Source organism: Leiobunum rupestre, chromosome 5, assembly GCF_980474605.1.
Source record: "Leiobunum rupestre chromosome 5, qqLeiRupe1.1.hap1, whole genome shotgun sequence".
NCBI classification, from domain to species: domain Eukaryota; kingdom Metazoa; phylum Arthropoda; class Arachnida; order Opiliones; family Sclerosomatidae; genus Leiobunum; species Leiobunum rupestre.
This window is the reverse complement of record NC_143388.1, coordinates 66,622,771-66,642,813: the sequence shown is the minus strand read 5'-3', so window position 1 is coordinate 66,642,813 and position 20,043 is coordinate 66,622,771. Positions and strand designations below refer to the sequence as shown.

At 40.8% G+C, this 20,043-nt stretch overlaps 3 protein-coding genes across 3 annotated transcripts; all 3 read right to left on the bottom strand.

Moving 5' to 3' along the window:
* Positions 1 to 3,441: 3,441 nt before the first annotated feature.
* Positions 3,442 to 5,520, bottom strand: LOC149945641 (uncharacterized). Its single transcript, XM_090176649.1, has one exon. It carries the CDS (start codon positions 5,518 to 5,520, stop codon positions 3,442 to 3,444), a length of 2,079 nt encoding a protein of 692 aa, XP_090032775.1.
* Positions 5,521 to 5,688: 168 nt separating this feature from the next.
* Positions 5,689 to 6,549, bottom strand: LOC149945640 (uncharacterized). The gene is made up of 2 exons (XM_090176648.1): positions 6,321 to 6,549; positions 5,689 to 6,257 (listed from the first exon to the last, which is right to left on the bottom strand). Exons 1-2 carry the CDS (start codon positions 6,547 to 6,549, stop codon positions 5,689 to 5,691), a joined length of 798 nt encoding a protein of 265 aa, XP_090032774.1.
* Positions 6,550 to 6,596: 47 nt separating this feature from the next.
* On the bottom strand, positions 6,597 to 7,697 carry LOC149945639 (uncharacterized). Its single transcript, XM_090176646.1, has one exon. It carries the CDS (start codon positions 7,695 to 7,697, stop codon positions 6,597 to 6,599), a length of 1,101 nt encoding a protein of 366 aa, XP_090032772.1.
* Between the last annotated feature and the right edge of the window lie 12,346 nt (positions 7,698 to 20,043).

Genomic DNA, 20,043 nt, shown 5'->3' with positions numbered 1-20,043 from the left:
TGTTTCATCAAAGACAATAAAAAAAGCTACAAACAAATATTTACTACCATCTTTTCTCTTTCGGCTCTGGCGAGTAGAGAAAATAAGGAGTTCAGAACAATGAAAGAAGGTACGTTCCAAAACAATGCACTCGGTAGCGCTGGAATGAAGTAAAGCTTTATTTATGTAATTTATCTTACTGACACACAAATGGGTCTTATAAGTTTAGAATAATTCCGCGCACGGAGATGTTCCAAAACCATTTTGGTAGATGAATCGCTTTTTATAATTTACTCTTTGACGGATTTTAAGTGCTATCAGCTGTTTGGAAGGAAATTATAAAGAAATCCAAAATGTTCAAGATGGCAGCTATTTGAAAATCGCATGTAACCTTTGAACCATACATCACACGTAAATCGTTGAAATACCTTTAGGTAGATAGTCGTCTGCTCGTGGTTTCTTCTACTTACGACTTTTACGTGCAACCAACCGTTTTGTAGTAAAAAGAAAAAAACCACAATTTCCAAGATGGCGGCCATTCGAAAAATACCGGTAACCTTTGAACCGTATGGCGCACTGCCATGGTTCAAATATCGTTCGATAGGTAATCGTCATCTCGTAGTTTTGTTAATTTGCAAGATTTATGTGCGACCAACCGTTATGGAGTAAACAGGAAAAAACCAAAATGGCGGCCATTTTTGGGGGCGTTCCCCCAACCGGAAGTCAGGAATGTTTTTTTTTCATAATAAGCACCACTTGTACTTACAATATTCGTTGGAACTAGCTTGTTCCTAATTTGTTCCAGGTTTGACCTTTATTTCGGCTAATTTCCCCGGGGCTATTTACAACTAATTGCAGTGAGTAATTTGTGATTTCAAACAGAAATACCTATATCCAAATTGAAAACTTCTTTCGGATCTTCCGATTCTTCATCTTCGGTGCCCGAATTGTCGCTGTTGCTGTCTTCGGGATTCATCGTCCGGGGAAACACCACATTCCAGTTTTCTCCAAAAACACTGTCCATGTTGAGGGCTTTGGAAATATTTGTAGCGTTATCCGCGCATATGCAAGACATCTGTAATTTTACAATAAGTGAGTTAACTTTTAATATAAAAAATATAAATGGCAGGGATGTTTTAATACGAACCGTAGATGGATGTTTACTCACATCATTTAAAATCTCCATAATTTTATTTAAGATATTTTATCCCGTGTGACTTTCGGGGAAATGAGCGAAAGCGAGTAAGAGATTTTTAAAATACCAAATTTGATCTATAAATTGAATACGGCAACCGATAACCGCTTGGCGCTGTCTGCTGGACCATATGTCCAGCGCCATGCGCACTTCCATCGGATTTAGTAAGCTGATATATTCTTGAAACAGCGCAATAACAACTAAATTAAAGTATTAAGGCATGGATTTTGTCGCTAACCTACCTTCATTTTGGGTATCAACACTTTGTTTTTCGATATCTCTTACCAACGTGCGACGTGAGGGAACTATTAATTTGTGGTCAGCTGTTTGTATGAGAGTGCGAAAACCTTCGCCATCGACCGCTGAAAATGGAACACCATCTAAACAAATCCATTCGCAAAAGGCTTTGCGGAAAGCGGCTTGTTTTGGCGAGCTTTTTCCCGTTCTAGGAACCTTTTTCCGTAATGTCTTTGGAAAAATTGCAAATTTTGATTTAGCTTGCCTCGATTTAAGGCGGAGAACAAGTTTGTGAATTTTCTGTATATTAAAAAACAGTAAAATTGAAAATAAATAATTAATTAATTAATAAATAATTATTTGGTTAACAAACAAAAATTAACCAAACCGTTATGTGTCGCTCCTAATTACTTGGATTATTCGAAGGTACCCTTATAGTTTTATCACAAACGCTGCATTTTCCCAATGCCAACATAGAGGGCGATACATCATCAGTTGATACACTTCCAATGTATTCAAAATGTTCCTGGATATTTTTATACCCAAAATCTGTCGCGTGCAATTTTTTAGCAAATTGTTTATCCATAATTATCCTGGTTAGGCTGATTTTGATGTAATCTACAACTTTTGAAAGGTCTGAGGTGATGTTGGTTGAACGCAAACCAGAGTGCCGCGATGAACTTCCGGGAGGTGAAAGTCCCTTTTCCGACATCCTGCACGCGGACAAGAATAACAAGTTGGCAAGGCAAAATATACCTCTCCTCGGAAGAGTTTTTAATTTTCAGTGAAGCGTAACTGTGAGGCTATTTCCATGAGCGTATTTTTGGGCGACCTTTCTGTGTCGACGCACCTGCACGGTCATGGAAACGGGTTTGCGCGATAAAAAGGGGCGATCTTATCGGTACGACAATAATATGTGGTCCGAGTCCAAAGATCGCTCTTTTTTTCCATGGAAACGGTCACCGTGTCGTACCCCCTGCATTTTGGGTTTTTTCCTTTAACAAATTCTACTATTTCCTCACTGTTTGTTAAGTTAATTTCAAGAAAGGTTAGAAGCTTAAACGGTTGTCATTTTCCTAATATTTTCGTAAACATATCAGTAGTAATTATGGCTAATAGTTTTACTAACGAAGAAGTTCTAACAATAATTAACATAGTTAAGGAGTTAAATGTAATTGCGGCGCTAGACGGAAAACGCCAGAAGAATGCCGAAATTTTTAAAAATGTCGTGATTGAGTTCGAAAAGTCCGGATTTAAAAATAAAACTTGGGAACAAATTCGCACGAAATGGAAAAAAACTTAAAATAGATTACTACGCTGAAAAAAAAATTAAAACGTTTCCGGCTCATCTGGTAAAATTAAATTTAAGTTTTTCAATGAAATGGATGAGTTATTGGGCACGAGGCCAATGGTAACTTTCAACGAAGACGGACTAGAAAGTAACGTCATTGTTTCAGAAGGTAACTATTAATTAATGTTGGTTTCCCAAAATGATGGCGTGATTTCAAGAACTTTGAAATGACGGGACTCTTGGTTCAAATTTAAAAAATAAAACATTTATTTTAACAATAAAATAAACTTGAATGATCGTTACATGGTTGACTGGTGAATGAATTAGATAGCTTAACCTCATATAATACTGTTAAAAATTGAATATTTTAATTACCATAAAAAACGACAGTTAAAAAATAATTTATCTTGACTCGTTGCGCTGCGATAAGATAGCGCCTCTTTTATAAAAAGACGATACCTCACTGTGCTGAACATTCCGGGCACCTTGGAAAGTAGACTTTTCAATCGTCCAATGGTAAGTGGCACAACTTAACTACAGGCCGCTTGAGCTCCTTGTCCGCTGTTTTGACGGTGGTGACTCGAACAAGGTTATCTTCTCCGATATGAACCTTGGTGATGCGGCCCATCTTCCATTTAGTTGGTGGCGTATTCTCGTCTCTTACCAAAACGAGGTCCCCGACCTGAAAGTTACGTCTCGGTGCAACCCATTTGGGGCGTTGTTGTAGTCTGGACAGGTATTATCCACTCCAACGTTTCCAGAAGTGTTGTAGCAGTTTTTGACTTAGCTGCCAGCGTGTCAGGTGATGTTCCGGCTCATGCGGTAAGTCCGGTTCCGGTATCGCCATGATCGGGCCTCCGATCAAGTATTGTCCTGGGGTGAGTGCCGCCAGGTCGTTGGGATCAGAGCTCATCGCTGTCAATGGGCGTGAGTTCAAGCATGCTTCCACCTGACACAGCAGCGTCTGAAACTCCTCGAAGTTGAGAGTGATGGATCCCATGACTCGCTTCAAATGGTGTTTTATAGATTTGACGCCGGCTTCCAATTGCCCTCCGAAATGCGGTGCTCCCGGGGGGTTAAAATGCCATTGTATCCCTTCTTCCGCGGACCATTTTGATATCGTCGCAGCTGTGGACGTCGTCGCGAGGAATTCCTTGAGTTCTCGATTGGCATCGACGAAGTTGGTACCGCAATCGCTATATATATTGGCACTCTTAATTCGTCGGGCCATGAATCTTTTAAGCGCTGCCAAGAACGCCTCGATCGTCATGTCGCTTACGACTTCGAGATGGAGCGCTCTGGTGGTAAAACATGCGAAAACAGCTACATATCCCTTGAAGGTGCGTTGACCTCGGCCTTTCAGGACTCGCATCGTAAACGGCCCGGCGTAATCGACCCCGCAGATTAGGAAGGCTCGCGCTGGTAGGACTCTTCTTTCTAGTAGCGCTCCCATCAATTGGTTTGCCATGGTAGCTTGCTGCCGAACGCATTTGACGCATCGTTTGACATGGTAGCGTATTGCATCCCGCAGGCCGACGATCCAGTAACGTTTTTGGAGGACAGTTGCCATTAGTTGGGGACCTCCATGCAGATGCTTGAGGTGTTCATGTTGGATTATCAGGTCGGTTAGCTGACTTATCCGTGGCAACAAGGCTGGATGGATTTTATCGTGAGAGAGTGTGGAATGTTGGAGGCGACCGCCCACTCTAATGATGCCTTGTTGGTCTATGAACGGGTATAGAGACCGTAGCTTGGAGTTTGCCGGCAGGGTTCTCTTCCGTCGTAGCGCATCGTACTCTTGCGGAAAAGCTTGCTGCTGGACGACGTTGATCCAATGGGACAATGCCTTGGTTCGTTCTTGAACGGTGAGAGGACCGCTACTTCTGGTCTCCTTGCGTTCTTTAGCGATCCTTGAGTTATGAATGAAACGTAGTGCATAAGCGGTGACCTGGATCAGCATATGCAGCGTCGAGTATTTCAACATGAGCGGGTCGGTCGTTTGAGCAGTCACTGCGGTCGTGGTCGTACGTTTCTCTTCTAGCCGACACGCCTCTGGTTCTGGCGGTAGTACAGGATTCACTGGGGTGTCGTTGGTTTGGAGCCACTGTGGCCCTTGCCACCAAAGGCCATGGTTAAGTAGTTCCTTGACCGTTACTCCTCTGGAAGCGCAATCGGCTGGATTGCTTTTCCCTGTGACGTGATGCCACTTGGCTGATGGTAAAGCGTTTTGGACTTCAGTCACCCTGTTCGCTATGAACGTCTTCCAGCGCAAGGGTGATGACTTAATCCACGCCAGCACGATGGTAGAGTCCGACCAGCAATGGATCTCTTGATGCTTCTTCTTCAGGGACTCTTGAACGAGGTGGATGAGCCTCGCCAACAGCATGGCTTTGCAAAGCTCCAACCTTGGTAGGGTCGTTGGACGCAACAGGGCGACTCTCGTCTTGGCCACTATCAGCTGCACGTGTACCTCTCCTGAGGAGGACCTTGTCTTCAGGTACACTGCCGCCGCAAATGCTTTCTCAGAGGCATCACAGAAGCCATGCAAGCTGGACTCTTGTGCGGAAGTTTGTCCAGTGTGTCGAGGTATGGAGATCTGCTCGATCTTTTGTAGGTTGCCTCGGAATGCTTGCCATCTGCTCCCGAGATGTCCTGGTACTTGCTGGTCCCAGTCAATTTTGAGTTGCCACAACTCCTGTAGAAATATTTTCGCGACGACAGTGAGCGGCGCCAGTAGGCCCAGAGGATAGAAGATCCGAGCGGTATCCGATAGGATCGTTCGCTTCGTAAGATCATCTTGCAACTTCGGTCCGACCATGAGCACATTATTTAGGGAAACTCCAGTAGACGTCTTTGCTGACGCATCATAGACAACTCACAGCTTGGTGGTAGAGCTGGATTCTTTGATGACGGCATGATGCGGCAGGTAGTACGACATCTTTGACTCTTGATCGTGTGGAATACGCTCCATGTGCCCGAGCTCGACCTACTCGGTCATGAATGCGCAGTACTGTTGTTTAAGCTCTGGATTCGCCTGCATCCGTTTCTCCATGTACCGGAACCGCCTAGTTGCTGCTTTCTTGGAGTCGCCCAGTTGAGCGGGATCACACTTAAAGGGTAGCCGCACCATGAACCTTCCAGACTCTTGTCTTGCGTGCGTTTCTGCGAACACCTGCTCGCACTGACTCTCTTCGGCATTCAGCGCTCTTCTGGGATTTAGTTCCTCCAACGCCCAAAACTTTGCAACTTGCTCGTCCAGTGTACAGACGTGGGCTTGGACTGCTTCAGGTGTTGCGTCAACGCAATCTGGTTCCAGCGGCCCTCCGATAGCCCAGCCAAAAACGTGTTTGAATGCAATTGGTGAATCCTTTTGAACACGGCGGTCCGCACTCTCGACCACGTCGAAGTAAACGTCAGCTCCAACTAGGACGTACACTGGGCTCGATATGTGAAATGCGGGGTCGGCTAGCTGAAGCCCTTTCATATGAGGCCACGGCTTTGCTTTGAATGAGTAGTTTGGTAGGTCGCCAGTGACTGCGCTGAGTATTAGAGCTTCTACAGACAAGATGGTGTCTTAATCGGTTCTAACTTCCAGCCGCACGCTGCTTCTTGTAGTACCGATACCGGTGGCTCCGATACCGCCAATGGTGACGCTATACCGTGTGCGCTTCAGCTGTAACTGACGGACGCCTCGCTCGGTAAAGAAGGTGGATTGTGAGGCCGAATCCAGCAACGCCCCCAACGGCCGAAACTGGCCAGAGCTTTCTTTGATTTGGATGACTGCCGTTGGTAACAGTACTTGAGCGGTTCTGGTCAAACTACGATCCTCTCGGGCTACGTCGTTCATGATATGTACCTAAACCTCGGCGTCCTCCTTCGTTGGCTCTTGATTAGCTAGGTGCAGCAGCGTGTTGTGCAGGCGCCCGTCTGATGATGAGACCGCAGACAGTTGAAGCACAGCGAGTGCCTTCTGACCATCTCCCACCTTTCGTCGATTGAAGCTTCGATCAGCGATGGGCACTGGAAAGGTGCGTGCTTTTCCCCACAGAAAACGCATTTGCCATTGGTGGCTAGATGAGCTGCTGTCTTTGGCTTCCGTACATGTGATGACTCTTTCGTCTTTGAGAAACCAGTGGCAGCCTGGGAAGCGTCCAAAGCCCATGCGCGTTTCTCCAAAAACGTTGACAGCTCTTGATACTGTGGAAGCGTGGTGCCCGATAGAGTCAACTCCCATTGGTGCCATGATTCTGCATCCAACTTCTCCTTGACGATATGGAGCAGCACCGCGTCCCAATGCTGGAATGGAACTTGAAGAATCTTCAGAGATCGGGTACACTCCGATGTCGTATCGATCAGCTGACGGATGGCGAATGAAGATGCTTCTTTGATCACTGGTTGTCCGAAAAGCCGCTTGATATGGGCGTCTATGATCTCTCTCGCGTTGTGGTATCTGGAACTGAGTATGTCCCAAGCTTCGCCGTAATTGCTATTCGTCAACTGCAAGGAATGGACGAGACGTCCCGCATCGCCATACGTGGCATTCTTGAGGTAATGGAGTTTCTGGGCTCCCGATAACGTTGCGTTATTGTGGACTGTGGCCAGAAACAGGTCGCGAAACGGTAGCCATTCAATCCGGTTACCTCCAAACTTGGGTAGGTCGATCGGTGGTAGACGGAGATCTGACGATGGAGACACGGCCGGCAGGATATTCGCTGCCGCTGCAGTGTTCTTACTTCGGGCCATCTGCAGCAGGACCTGCAGGTCCTCGATCCTTTTTACGAGACCGTCCAAATCCTCTGGCTTACATTTGACGTAAATGAGGTCCTGTACGGAGTCTAAGTCGACGGCTAGCTTCTTGACTTTCTCATCGTACAGAATTACCGCTGCATCTGCTAATGGAACCAGATTTGTGAGACCCGGTGCCTGAAGAGTCTCTGTTTCGATCCTGATGATCTGTGACTGGACGACCTTGCGCTTCGACAGTAAGGCATCCATGACTGGGATCCAATGCTAGGACGCAGTGGGCGTCTGTCCCTCCGATGCTCTTGATCTATCCCACGGAAAAAGAAGCTTAACTCGTCAGTTGAGGCATAACTTCAACTGCTGCTAATATCCGGCTCGAAGGACCAAACATTTAATCGGGGACGATATTCTCGATTAATTCTATTTACGAAACTAATCCGCGAATTTCTAAGAATACGATCAGTGTCGTCTTTGTGCTTACGCAAAACTAATAATAGCGAATTTATAAACAAATATCCCGCGTTATTGAGGGCCACTAAATCAAAATCCATTAAAAATAAACTGAGTAGTAAAAGAAAATACTCTAAAATGGTAGGAAAACTAACCCTAAAATGCAACTAAAAAGGGGGCGATCTACGTATCAGCAGGTGTTCGATTCGACAATGGAAACAGGCAACGTTATCACGTCGCGTAAATTCAAAATTTTTTCGGTGCGATGTGATGTTTCGATGCGCTCATGGGGAAAGCCTATGTATCCGTGGTTCTGCGGTAGAACGCTCACCTGTCGTTCAAGAGGGCTAGGGTTCGAATCCTGGCCGATTCAAAAATTATACTACACCCAATGACAAAAAGTGGGCGCTTTTGGTAAAACCTTTTCCCTGATTCTAAGAAACTGCGTACGCAGTGATTACCCTTTGCCTCGAAAATGCGAACGCGTTTGCAGGCCTGACAGACAGACACGGTGGTGTATAACACCTCCTAGGGTACAAAGTCCCCTCGGAGAGGTAAAAATCGTCTATAAAAAAATAATACAAATTAAAACTAACTTATTTTTTATTTAGTAATAGAAGAAAAATACATACACACGTTTCGGTTCTTATTTTTAAATCAACAAATGTTTAAATTTGTTTTAAACTTCGCCCAAAACTATTGTTAGCTTCAACGACAATTAAAGCTACGGCGACCAATCAGGAGAGTGGCGTAGCACTAACAAAAATGAAATTAAACTAGTGGGTCAGGTGACCCAAATAATAGTCTTACACGAGTCCCGCGTCCTCTCCCCAGCCATTTCGCGGTACAGCTCTACCCCAGCGCCAGTCTAGACGTAGTCACGATCCCCGTGTCCTCTCTTTCACTCTACCGTGCCGTGTCATGCCTACGGCAGCGGCGGCGGACGCCGGACAACGGAGCAAGACCAGGAGTCTTACTAAGAGCCTATACGGCTCGTGTAAGACTAAAAAGTTTCTCGGCGCCTAGAGAAGTGCCTCAACGGCAACACGTCGGGGTTGAGGGAGAGTATCCCGCCAAGTGCGGCATTGTTTACTATTGGCCAAAAATAACTCGCAGCATGGGTACGGAAGGTCGCGAAGAGGTCATTAAAGTGGCGTTGAGCTAGAAAAAGAAAGCCGAGCACCTGGCGGCAATTTCAGCATGCTACCTAGCGGCTCTTAAAAGTTATTAAAGGGACAGATATACATACCTACAGAAGGACAAACATTGTAGATTATTGATAAGAAAAACCTTTAATTGTAAAAAAATTGTTTTCGGCAGCGTCACGATGCGTGAAATCGTTGACTACAATTATGAGCTTACATCTAAGAGAGCGCCGTAGGCTTAGACATTTAACTATGTATTTGTACCCCGCTGCTCCGCCTAAGCACTACAGCGGCCTACGAGACTAATCAGGCTGGGACAAAAGTGCGCTTTGCGAAACAACGTTCGGCCAGTGAGACAGCCATCGTGACTGCCTCACATATAAAAAACAAACGCCATCATCATGGACAAACAAAAGGCGACACCATGGGCTGCCCGGAACCCATCCTCGCACAGCTGAGGAATAGAGTGACTTATTCTTCCACTCCTTAGCCCTCCCCGATAGGCTATAGAGTATGAATCGCACCTGCGGATCCGGTGACTCCATTAAGGCAAGTTCAGATAGGGACAGTGGGAAAGATCAATATAGGGACAGTAGGCTTAGAAAGTAATAACGGGTATGGTCTATTTCAAGTTTAGAAATAAAACGTATTTTAGTATTTTTAAGTCTAAAAGATTGGTTTAGCAAGTACCCCCGAATGCGATGTGGCAATGCTCTAAATCGGTTTTCTGGGCGCTGAGAACGATGAAAACGTTAGGGGTAAAACTGCTCGTCCTCAGTAAGCAACCGCCACTAAACGCGACGCTGAGAACCATGAAAAAAACAAGACCCCTTTTCGTTCGGGATAAAATCACTCATCCTCTGTGATCAAACGACACTGAACGCGACGTGGAAAACAATGAAAAAGAACAAGACCCCTTTTCGTTCGGGATCAAATCACTCGTCCTCTGTGAGCAAACGACACTGAACGTGACGCTAAGAACAATGAAAAAGAACAAGAACCCTTTTCGTTCGGGATAAAATCACTCGTCTTCTGTGAGAAAATGGCACTGAACTCGACGCTAAGAACAATGAAAAAGAACAAAAACCCTTTTCTTTCGGGATAAAATCACTCGTCTTCTGTGAGAAAATGGCACTGAACTCGACGCTAAGAACAATGAAAAAGAACAAAAACCCTTTTCTTTCGGGATAAAATCACTCGTCTTCTGTGAGAAAATGGCACTGAACTCGACGCTAAGAACAATGAAAAAGAACAAGACCCCTTTTCGTTCGGGATCAAATCACTCGTCCTCTGTGAGCAAACGACACTGAACGTGACGCTAAGAACAATGAAAAAGAAAAAGAACCCTTTTCGTTCGGGATAAAATCACTCGTCCTCTGTGATAAAACGGCACTGAACGTGACGCTGAGAAAAATGGAAAAGAACAAGGGTGTTTGCTCTCAGTGGGTGGAGATAATTTTGCCCGAGCTATATGTGTCTCGCTCAGAATGAGCGCGCTCACGTATTTACCTGTCACAGTTGCTGAATATCTTTGATAACTCACTCAAAAATAAAGTTAGTTTTTTAACTCGGAACAATCATTTCTGAACATTGAAATATGATAATGCCCACCTCTGTCTTTTTAACGTAACATTAGCCCTGTTCCTGAAATCATTTCCCAGAAATAAAAATCACTTCGATCGCTTAGTGAATTAACAATCATTTATTTACAATAATTTTATATGCACCAGCTTGCTTTAAATTTATAACGTAAAATTTTAATCCTTTAATTTCTTGCACATGGTTTTCTCATTTTCTTTATTAAATGAAGGAATTAGGTACCTCTGTCGAAGAAAAACAGCCAGGAGAATATTAAATTGCAAAGTCTCCGAGAATGCGAGTACAATTGGATAACATTAATTTTCTGGTAGACAAATTTTAGGATAACTCGCAGATTCCGAAGAAATGTAGTCAGGAATATTAAGGTCCAAGTTATATTTTTAAATTTAAATATTAAGTATTCTTACGAATAAAGATCATTATTAGACTTAATTTTGCAAGAGAAATAGATTCGAAGCAAATGATTTTTCCTTTTCATTTTCCCTTTAAAGTTATGTTTTAAGGAGTGAAAAACGATTATCTTTGTTGTTTATTGAAATTGTTTTAATCTATAACTATAAGTCTAAAAGTGTGTTCTTTTCTTTATTCCTAAAAACTCGAGAACGGTTAGCTTTAGAGCTTGGAAATTTTAACTCAATCTTCAGGGCCTGATTTCCAACTAAACGCGCCTAATTCCAAATAGCTGACATGGTTATTAATCTAAATCAATTTTAATTTACTCATAATTCAATTTTATTTTACTCGACTTTGGACTTTGGCCTCTTTGCTTCCCTTTTCTAACATACCGGCTGCTCTCGGCGGTATTTTCCTAGGCGCGTCCATGTTTGGTTTTCCCCCTCTCGGCCCCATCCTCCATTACGGATACCCAACCAGTGGATGCTAGACTCCCCGCTGGTTTCAACTTGCACCTCTTTACTTCCCTTATCTTTATCATATCTTTTTACTTTTTTGAAAAATGTCGCGTGGTCGCACCGTTATTTGTTTTAAAACGTCGCCCGGTTTGTTTTCCTCTCTTGAGTTCCTTGTGCCCGTCCCGACCTTTAATCTTTTTTAACGGGTTAGTGTGAAATTCGTAGAAGGCGAGTTTGTATGAAAGAAAGGGACTTCGTAGAAGGGGAGGTTTAGTTGCGATTTTTAAGTAGTTCAGGACTTTTTGCTACAGCTTTTACCTTTCTTACGTACTAGGACGTCTCAAAACCCGGAGCCGGCATTCTCGACAAAGACTTGAACGGAGCGTGGGCGCTACGATAATCGTGAATTACGGAGTTGTCGAAGAGTTGTAAAACTTTAGTAATGTCGTATTTATGTTAATTGAACATTAATAAGAAAACTAAACGAATTTTATTAAGCTACAAACAGATTATTAGTGCAAATAGTCCACTTTTTATTTTTCGCTTAAATTATATCCTGAACGGCAGTGCCTTGTCCCCCCTCTCTTTCCTTGTCCCCCCCCTCTCTTTCTCGTGGCGAAGGTCTCCCTCTCTTCCGGACATTACCACGAATTTCCGTCTCTCTTCTCCGTCTCGTTCAGAGTCAACTTCTCTACTCCCCCAAGTGCGACACACACATACACACCCACCCACACACAGCCAACTTTCCCATTGAAGTCACCAAAGTGAGAGCTCCACTCACTCGCTTCGCTCGTTCGCTCCGCTAAATAAAAATATTTCGTAAACTCGTCATTAAACTAAATCATTAAAACTAAGACCCCGGGCGATCAAAACGCATATTTTAGGATTTATTTCATATACAGCGTGACCCGTATCGGATAAACAGACCAGCCGTTACTTCTGTCGGAAAAAGTTAATTGACAATAAATAGAAGTAAACTACTAGCAAACACGTAATGGGGCTAAAATGTTATGTTTTCGTGAATTTATTTCCAAAATAATAATAACTTAGGTAGAAACTTCATGTATGTAAGAATATATAAACACTGAAAACGTTTTCATTCCAGAACATTTCGCACAATATACATGAATAGGGAATCAAAGTTTGAAGTCATTATTACAGGTGGGAAAAGTGTACACATTCTGTACGCTCTAACGATATAACCGAAGCACGCAGGAACAATGGTTGTTATGAAGTATAAAGAAACAAAAATCCCAACAGGGCTAATGGTGTTTGATAACATAACGAAGGAAATACGAGCACGGATATGAGCGAAAAATAGATGGTATTTTCTTTAGAGAAAAGTTTAGTTAAAATTGAAGGATATTTCTAAGCTCTTTGAAAGTTTATTACCTTTGTAGTAGTGACGAAAGCAGCAGAACCAGTTATTCTAGCAAAGCCCTACCAGGTAAGAAACCATCTCATTTAAATGACTTTTTTTAATTGTTTAAAAACTCCAGGAACTATGGTTTTCGGACAGTATCAAATCCAAAAAATATTCGATTATTTGTGCCCGCAGTTAGTTATAATTTAGTCGCGGATTTTCATGATCAGTTTTGCGTTCAGGGACATTATTCACGGAAACTTAAGTTTCTGAGAGCTCAAACTTCAATACACATATCATTTAACTACTATAAACACTTTAAAGGAATAAATAAACCACTATCGCACAGTAAAATCTTTTCGTTTATTAAAACGCTACGGCCGTTTCAGCGCACTAACCGGCGTCGTTGCGTTTTGATAAACAAAAGATTTTACTGTGGTTTATTTATTCCTTTAAAGTTTTAAATGTACAGGACAGTTCTACGCGAGTACCCGGGGATTTCAATATTTGAAGCAAGGAATCTTAAGGATTTTGATTTAGTCCGTAGACCTACCATATACAGATATTATTTTTTGCTACAGCGACACTGACGAAATTGTTATGTGGATATTTTTAACTCTAAAAAATAAAGCAAGTTCAGAAATACAAAGAACGAAAATGTCAAACTAATCAGACTGTTGGCGCTGTTACCACTACAGAGCTGGGTTATTGAAAATCCTGGCGTCACATTGACCTAGTTGTCAAATTTACTATGGAAGTGGAAAAATAGAATTCCGCATCATCTCTCACGATCGTAGCAATTATTGGAAAACCATTTTTAATCGGTTTTGACAACCTGCAGGCGACCGCGTAGAACATAATAATGAATGCAAAAATTTAGAGACGGTCAAGTCGACCTTGACCTTGGAACAATTGGTACAATGGTATGGCATTTTACGTTCCCGAAGCGTCCGAGCGGACCGGGATAGAAGGAAAGGAAGGATTAAAGTAAAGGAGGCTTCTTAAACTGTCAATTTTATTTGAGCAGCGCCAACTCGGCGATTCTCTTCTTCCCCGAAAGAGAAACTCTCTCTCTCTCTCTCTCTCTTGGCCGAAATATAAATGTAACTATTTTCACGTTAGAACTCCTATTTTTAAACTTTTTCATATTTTGATGTGTTTCAATTGATGTAGAAAAGTAATTATTTCTAAATGCACAAAATATGACATTAAGGTTTAATAAAAAATAAAAATTAATATTTTAGAAGTATGTACAACTAACGCCGAAAAGAACTAAAATCTAATGATGTAAAAACTGAATTTGTTTTTCTTTTTCATTTTCGTTATTTTAAAATTTTATTAACGAAAACGAAATTTATAAAAACGTAATAAAAGGTTTCCCAGATTTACCACAAAACGCGTATCAGTAACTATAGACTGCAATATCCACATCGGAGCTTTCGAAGGTACTGCCGGCATCGCTTTGACGGAAAGCCAATTCAACCAACTATAAAGAGCGATCGAGAAAATAACTTTCATCTTTGAAGACAATGCCATCCCACTTTTAATCTTGTTTTTCCCAGGGTCGACAACGAGAGAACTTTGAACTTTTAAAGACCGAAGAGCAAGGGGTGTAACAAATGATCGATCGCCATTTGATCGACACCGTTTTCTATTGATTTTAAAAAATGGTTGAAAAGACCAAGTGATCGACACATTTTCTGGGTGTTACATGTAAGTGTTTTCCAATTGTCAGGTTCAAGCCAGATTGTGCGCTTTTTGGGGATTTTATCGTTAGAACCTTCAAACAAATTTTGTATGCAATTGGTGTCTTACTAAGGGAAAAATATTGGAAATACTAAATTCTCAGGTGACGTCGAAATTGTATATGCTAAAATTGCACCTGGACATCGTATTCCACCGAAATCGTAACTAATACAATCAACTAGTACAGCCAATTTAGCTATAAATTGGAATTGTTTTCAAGCAAACTCTTTAGCTTGCAGTTCTTATGAGGCAATATGAAAAACACCACCAAAAAAATTGAAAAAGTTATCGATCAACTGGCGTTCGATCATTTGGACCCTTGTCGATCAAATGTCGCGCGATCATTTGGGCTTCTACCGTAACAAATATCGTCCTTGGCAGTGGGCCAAAAGCCATACTGTACCACCAACTTATCATGACTTAGTTCCCCTGGAAGAAACTAGATGAAGTGATACTTTACCACAACGTAGTCAAAGGCGTCAATAACTCGTTCTAATTTAGTTGGTGGCCGACTAAAATAACTAACTGCTATTAATATGACGTGTTTAATCCTTCTAACTCGCATCTGTAAATTACGCTAATTATGCTCGTATTATTTTCTTACTAATATTTCAGTTATATATAGCAAAATTCGCTTAAAGCGCGGTGAGAAAAATTTTAAAAATGATATTTTTTTAGTTGATATGTTTCATTTTAAAAAGCATAGAATAAACAAATCGACATGAAAATATGGTTTTTAAAAAAATATTCACCGCGCTGTGATCGAATTCCGGAAAAATTCGGCTCTCAGCCTGAGCTTGCTTAATTTGTCTTTCACGCTGAACAAGAACAACTGACCTTCGTATTTGAGGTGCTGGTTTGTTTCGATATGTTTTTCATAAAACAATGCTCACATTTTTTGCCCACCTCTGGACTGAACACCCCACCTCCTACCTGCATTCACCCTTATTTGTTACTCACGTTTTGCAAGCTTTAGCAACGCAAGCCCTTATTAAAAAAAACATACAAAATGGCATATTATTTCTTAAAAGTGTAAATATATTACGAGGTTGAAAATCTTTAAAATTAGTTGATAAGAACATCCCTAGCTATATATTTCATTGGTATCATAATAACTCCAATAGCAAAATACAGTCGGGCCGTTGGCCAAAATCTTGGTCGGCTGGCATGCTATCCTCATAGTCGGGCCATTGGACTCAATGTTCGAGCCACTGACTATTCATTGGATAGTCGCAAAGCATACGAACGGACTGTTAGCTCACTGAAAAATCACCGTCCACTTAGTGGTCAGACGCGAGTCAGTTAAGAGGCCTACACGACGCTGAGCCGACTGGAAAACGGCTGCCCATTTCGTGGATAGCTAAGATACCGTATTAAGACATTAAAAGAAGGCTCAGAGTCGGCAAGGTCTTAAACAACTACTCATTTCGTGGTTGGCTGAGATACCGTAATAAGACCTTACCAACTCTAAGACGACTACTCATTTCGTGGTCAGCTGAGATATCGTATTAAGACCTTGCCAACTCTGAGCCAATTCATAAACGACTAACCATTTCGTGGTCGGCTGAGATAAAGCAATAACACCTTGCTGATTCTGAGCCAACACATTAGATTAACACAATGTGAAATAAGCTATTTTTACCTAAAGTAATTCAATTTTTTCAAGTTCGGAAGAACGCTACGTAATGATTCACGAAGCTTTAGAAAGCAAACGAAACAATTATTTCCCTGTCGGGTTTTTTATTTGGAGAGAAGCGATGGCTTTTGAATCTCAATTCACCAGATCGTTTTAGGCAAATTATGAAAAACAAGTTTGCAAGCCAAAATATACCTCTCCTCGAAAGAGTTTGGCCTTGGGTGTATAAACTACTGAACACGGAACTTCACGAGATACCTCCGCAATTTAGAGCGTTGCCCTAAATCGTAATCCCGGTCCAATCCCGACTGCTAGAATGTCGTTTATTATAATTAAAACTGTATTACGACACTAACACTTTCAGTGGGGTTCGTGGCCGACAAAATCTGAACGGGATGGGAATTTACCAAAAAGAATAACCGAGGTTATCGTTGAAGGGCCCACGCATTAAATTCGAGGGCAATGTCTTAACTCTATTCCCCTTGTCGTATGTATCGAATTTATTTGTTCGGGAAATTAGAGACGACTTTTATTTCGTTTTTGTAAGTAAATGAGATCAAAACGTTGAGTGCAGATAAATAGAAATATTTAATTGGGCTTCAGTGTTAATAACAACCAACTATCACAAAAATAAATGACCTTATACTAACAATATTCACCTTTATGACACAATGAGATTTGTACTATGTAGTTAGATTGGCTCTGGATGACTAAGGGCCCGTTCCAGAGACATTTTCAAAACTCTCGTAAGTTAAAAAGTTACGAGAGCAAATCTACGAGACTCGAGCTCTCGTATCTTAAACGCGTTCCAGAGACAACTTTTCAAGAATTCGTAAACTCCCGCTCTCGTATCTTTGGCCTTTTTTTTAATAAGCTCCGCCCTCCGCCATAGCCAATAGAAACGCCGGAAAATATCGGTAGGAAGCGAGTTACTTCGATCGCTCAGTTAAGCCTTAGCTTTGATTTGTTATTTATTTCTTGTAAACAGCGGCAACTTTCCACTTTCGACTTCGTAATATCGGATAGTTATAAGCTATTTTACTATATATATTAAATTTTATTTATGTTTTCAAATTTTGTTGTTATTTACATTTGTTTTTATATATTATTTACATCTATTATTCATAAACGCGAAATGTTTTAAAAATGGGAAAGCAAAGAAGGAATGCAAAAGGCAAAGAGGTTTAACCAAGGTTGAACGAAAGGGAAGCAATTTTGGCTGGGCTTGAAGCTAGAAAGGGTTTGGTCAACAGAGTTATGAGAATAGTGATAGCTCAAGATATCATACGGATCAGAAAAGTGGTCCACCACTAGCCAGAACAAGTGTTGTTATTGGTACACCAAGTGCGGGTTGTTTTCGCATTACTCGTAAGAGTACTCCACCGAGCGTGGATGGTAGTGCTCCCTTTCATTTGGCTTTAAAGAAACGTTACAAAATATTTCTAGAAAGTAGAGATTATCAATATTTAATTGAAATTTAATTAAACTTATCATATTGATGACAACACAATATGGTAAAATAACTAAGATTGACAATGCAAAATATTGTCAATGAAATGGGTATATTTAGAAAAAATCAGTTTAGGTATATTAATTACTAGCAGATATAGCTCAGTTACATTTCTAATAGAAGCAAGGGCTGAAAAACCACTTCCAGATCCACCTACTTCAACAATAGAAGAATATTTCAAAAGTGGTATTGTTAACGTTGCTCTTTTCCTATATTCCCTGAAAAACAGATTGACAAATTTACATATAAATAATAATTTGGTATACGTGTCAAATGTAATAAAAGAAGCCATAAGAAACATCATACATTACCTGTGTCCTCCGAACCAATTGCTACTATAGCAGTGCCCGAAACATTAGACCATGTTGCCCGGTCTGAAGTAAATAATAAAGAATGATTTTAAACGAAATGGTAGCTCAAAATGAAAAATTTTCTCTCGCCTTTTTGAGTCATTTGGACAATAACAATAAAATTCTGGTGGCCTTACACAACTCTCTTATTCAGGATGAAAAGTACATATAAATTTTTATTTCAGTGATCTCGCCTTAATTAATAAACGAATAATTAATAACCCTGAAACATAATTAAATTTACCAGCAGTATGTCTACTCCTTTAAAATAAACTTAATGAATATTACTGATTACCTTTTCTCTAGCTTTCAGATGTAAAACTTCCCACAACAATGAAACTTATTTCTTTATTATTGTCAGATGACCAAAGTTTGGGTGATTTTTAACGGAGCTGTCTCCATCTGGGTTTTCGTTTAATATCAGTTTGGCGGTAGATTTGAATTTCATTTTCACCTTCCTGTAATTTTGTATCCATAAAAGCAGTTTGGGGGCCAATAAAAATGTCATTAAGTACATGGGAATCAGGTCAAAAGGGAGATGTGTCACCCTTTCTCTTTAAATGATAGCTACAATAATAAATATATATTTCTATTTGAGGAATTAAAATAATTTTTATTATAGTGGACCATATGTAAAAAAAAACAAGGTGTAATACAAAAAACTATTTGGCTGTTGAAGTTTACACTGTGAACGATTCGACAAACACTCAACTTGATAATAATTCGCCGTCTTTGCAAAACAAATACAGCATATGATTATGGGGATCTGCAATAAGATAATTTTAATTTTATTAAAACGAAAAGATAGTTCTTTCTTAGTTTCGTTTTATTATTAAATAAAAATAGTGGTAAAGGAATTCTTACCTGCGTAGCAGAATCTATGGAGCACCCTTCAATTCAGGCCTCGGCCATTCCCATTTGTAGCTCAATAAACGCGGTTTCAGGTAAATGTTTCATTGGTAGTGCCAAAAATCATTTTTTTTAAATCAATTCTTAGTATTGGGACACTCACGATACATTATTTTCTGCGGGATGTCTGTTTCGATGTTGTTTACACCTTGATTTATCTCGTTAGCTCGAAGAAATTCCACCGCCATTTTCTAAAAAATGATTATTTTCGCCTCCAAACGCATTTACGAGAGCTCTACGATAGCTCCTGAGCTCTCGTAGAAGATACTAGACTTTTTGTCTCGGTAAAACGTCTCTGGAACGCGTTTTTGAAAAAGTATCGTATTTTTACTAGAGACGCCCCCTTTTTCGTTACTTTACGAGAGTTTTTCGTCTCTGGAACGGGCCCTAAGTCTAATTCTGGGGAGAAGACGGGTCTGGTTGCCGCGTCTTTGGTAATAATAATTTAAAATTGTACGTTTCCGTTTAATGGTGCCTATGGAGTTAAATTTTAAATACAATGTAGATGAAGTTAAATGGATGGTTATTGAATATTAACGGTCGAGATTTTTAAGACAAGGGAAAAAAACCACGCCATGATAGAGACACTAATTTAAGGACTACGGGGTTTGCTAGGTTTTAAAGGGGGAAATTCGTCTGCTAGATTTTTGAAAACCGGTCAGGACAGAAGGGTTTCAACCTACTCCCTTAATTCGATATTAACAATAACAAAATAATAATACACTTGAAAAATAACTTAAAGGCTTTAACTTAACAAAAGTCTTTCAAAACAATAAATCACAGTAGACTGGATCTGGAAGTAAGGGTTTCATTTCTGGGTGAAAGACGGATTTGGTTGCCACGTCTTACGGAGGGTTGAGGGGCATGGATGCCACGTCTTTTGCAATTACGATTATAACTATATATTCAAGTTTACCAAATTTAAAAGGGTTGAGAGGGCTAAATTATAATTTGCAAAAGGTCGGGATGTAAGGGTTTCAGCCTTATACCTCAATTACAATTAATAGTTAAACAATACTCTTGAATAGAAGAGTTCCAG

Bases quoted from the DNA above. Each gene is read 5' to 3' on its own strand.
- LOC149945641 (XM_090176649.1), bottom strand. From the start codon at position 5,520: ATGGTCGGACCGAAGTTGCAAGATGATCTTACGAAGCGAACGATCCTA.
- LOC149945640 (XM_090176648.1), bottom strand. From the start codon at position 6,549: ATGAACGACGTAGCCCGAGAGGATCGTAGTTTGACCAGAACCGCTCAA. The intron at 6,258-6,320 runs GTACTACAAGAA...TCTTGTCTGTAG, and splicing joins TATCGGAGCCACCGGTATCG to AAGCTCTAATACTCAGCGCA.
- LOC149945639 (XM_090176646.1), bottom strand. From the start codon at position 7,697: ATGGATGCCTTACTGTCGAAGCGCAAGGTCGTCCAGTCACAGATCATC.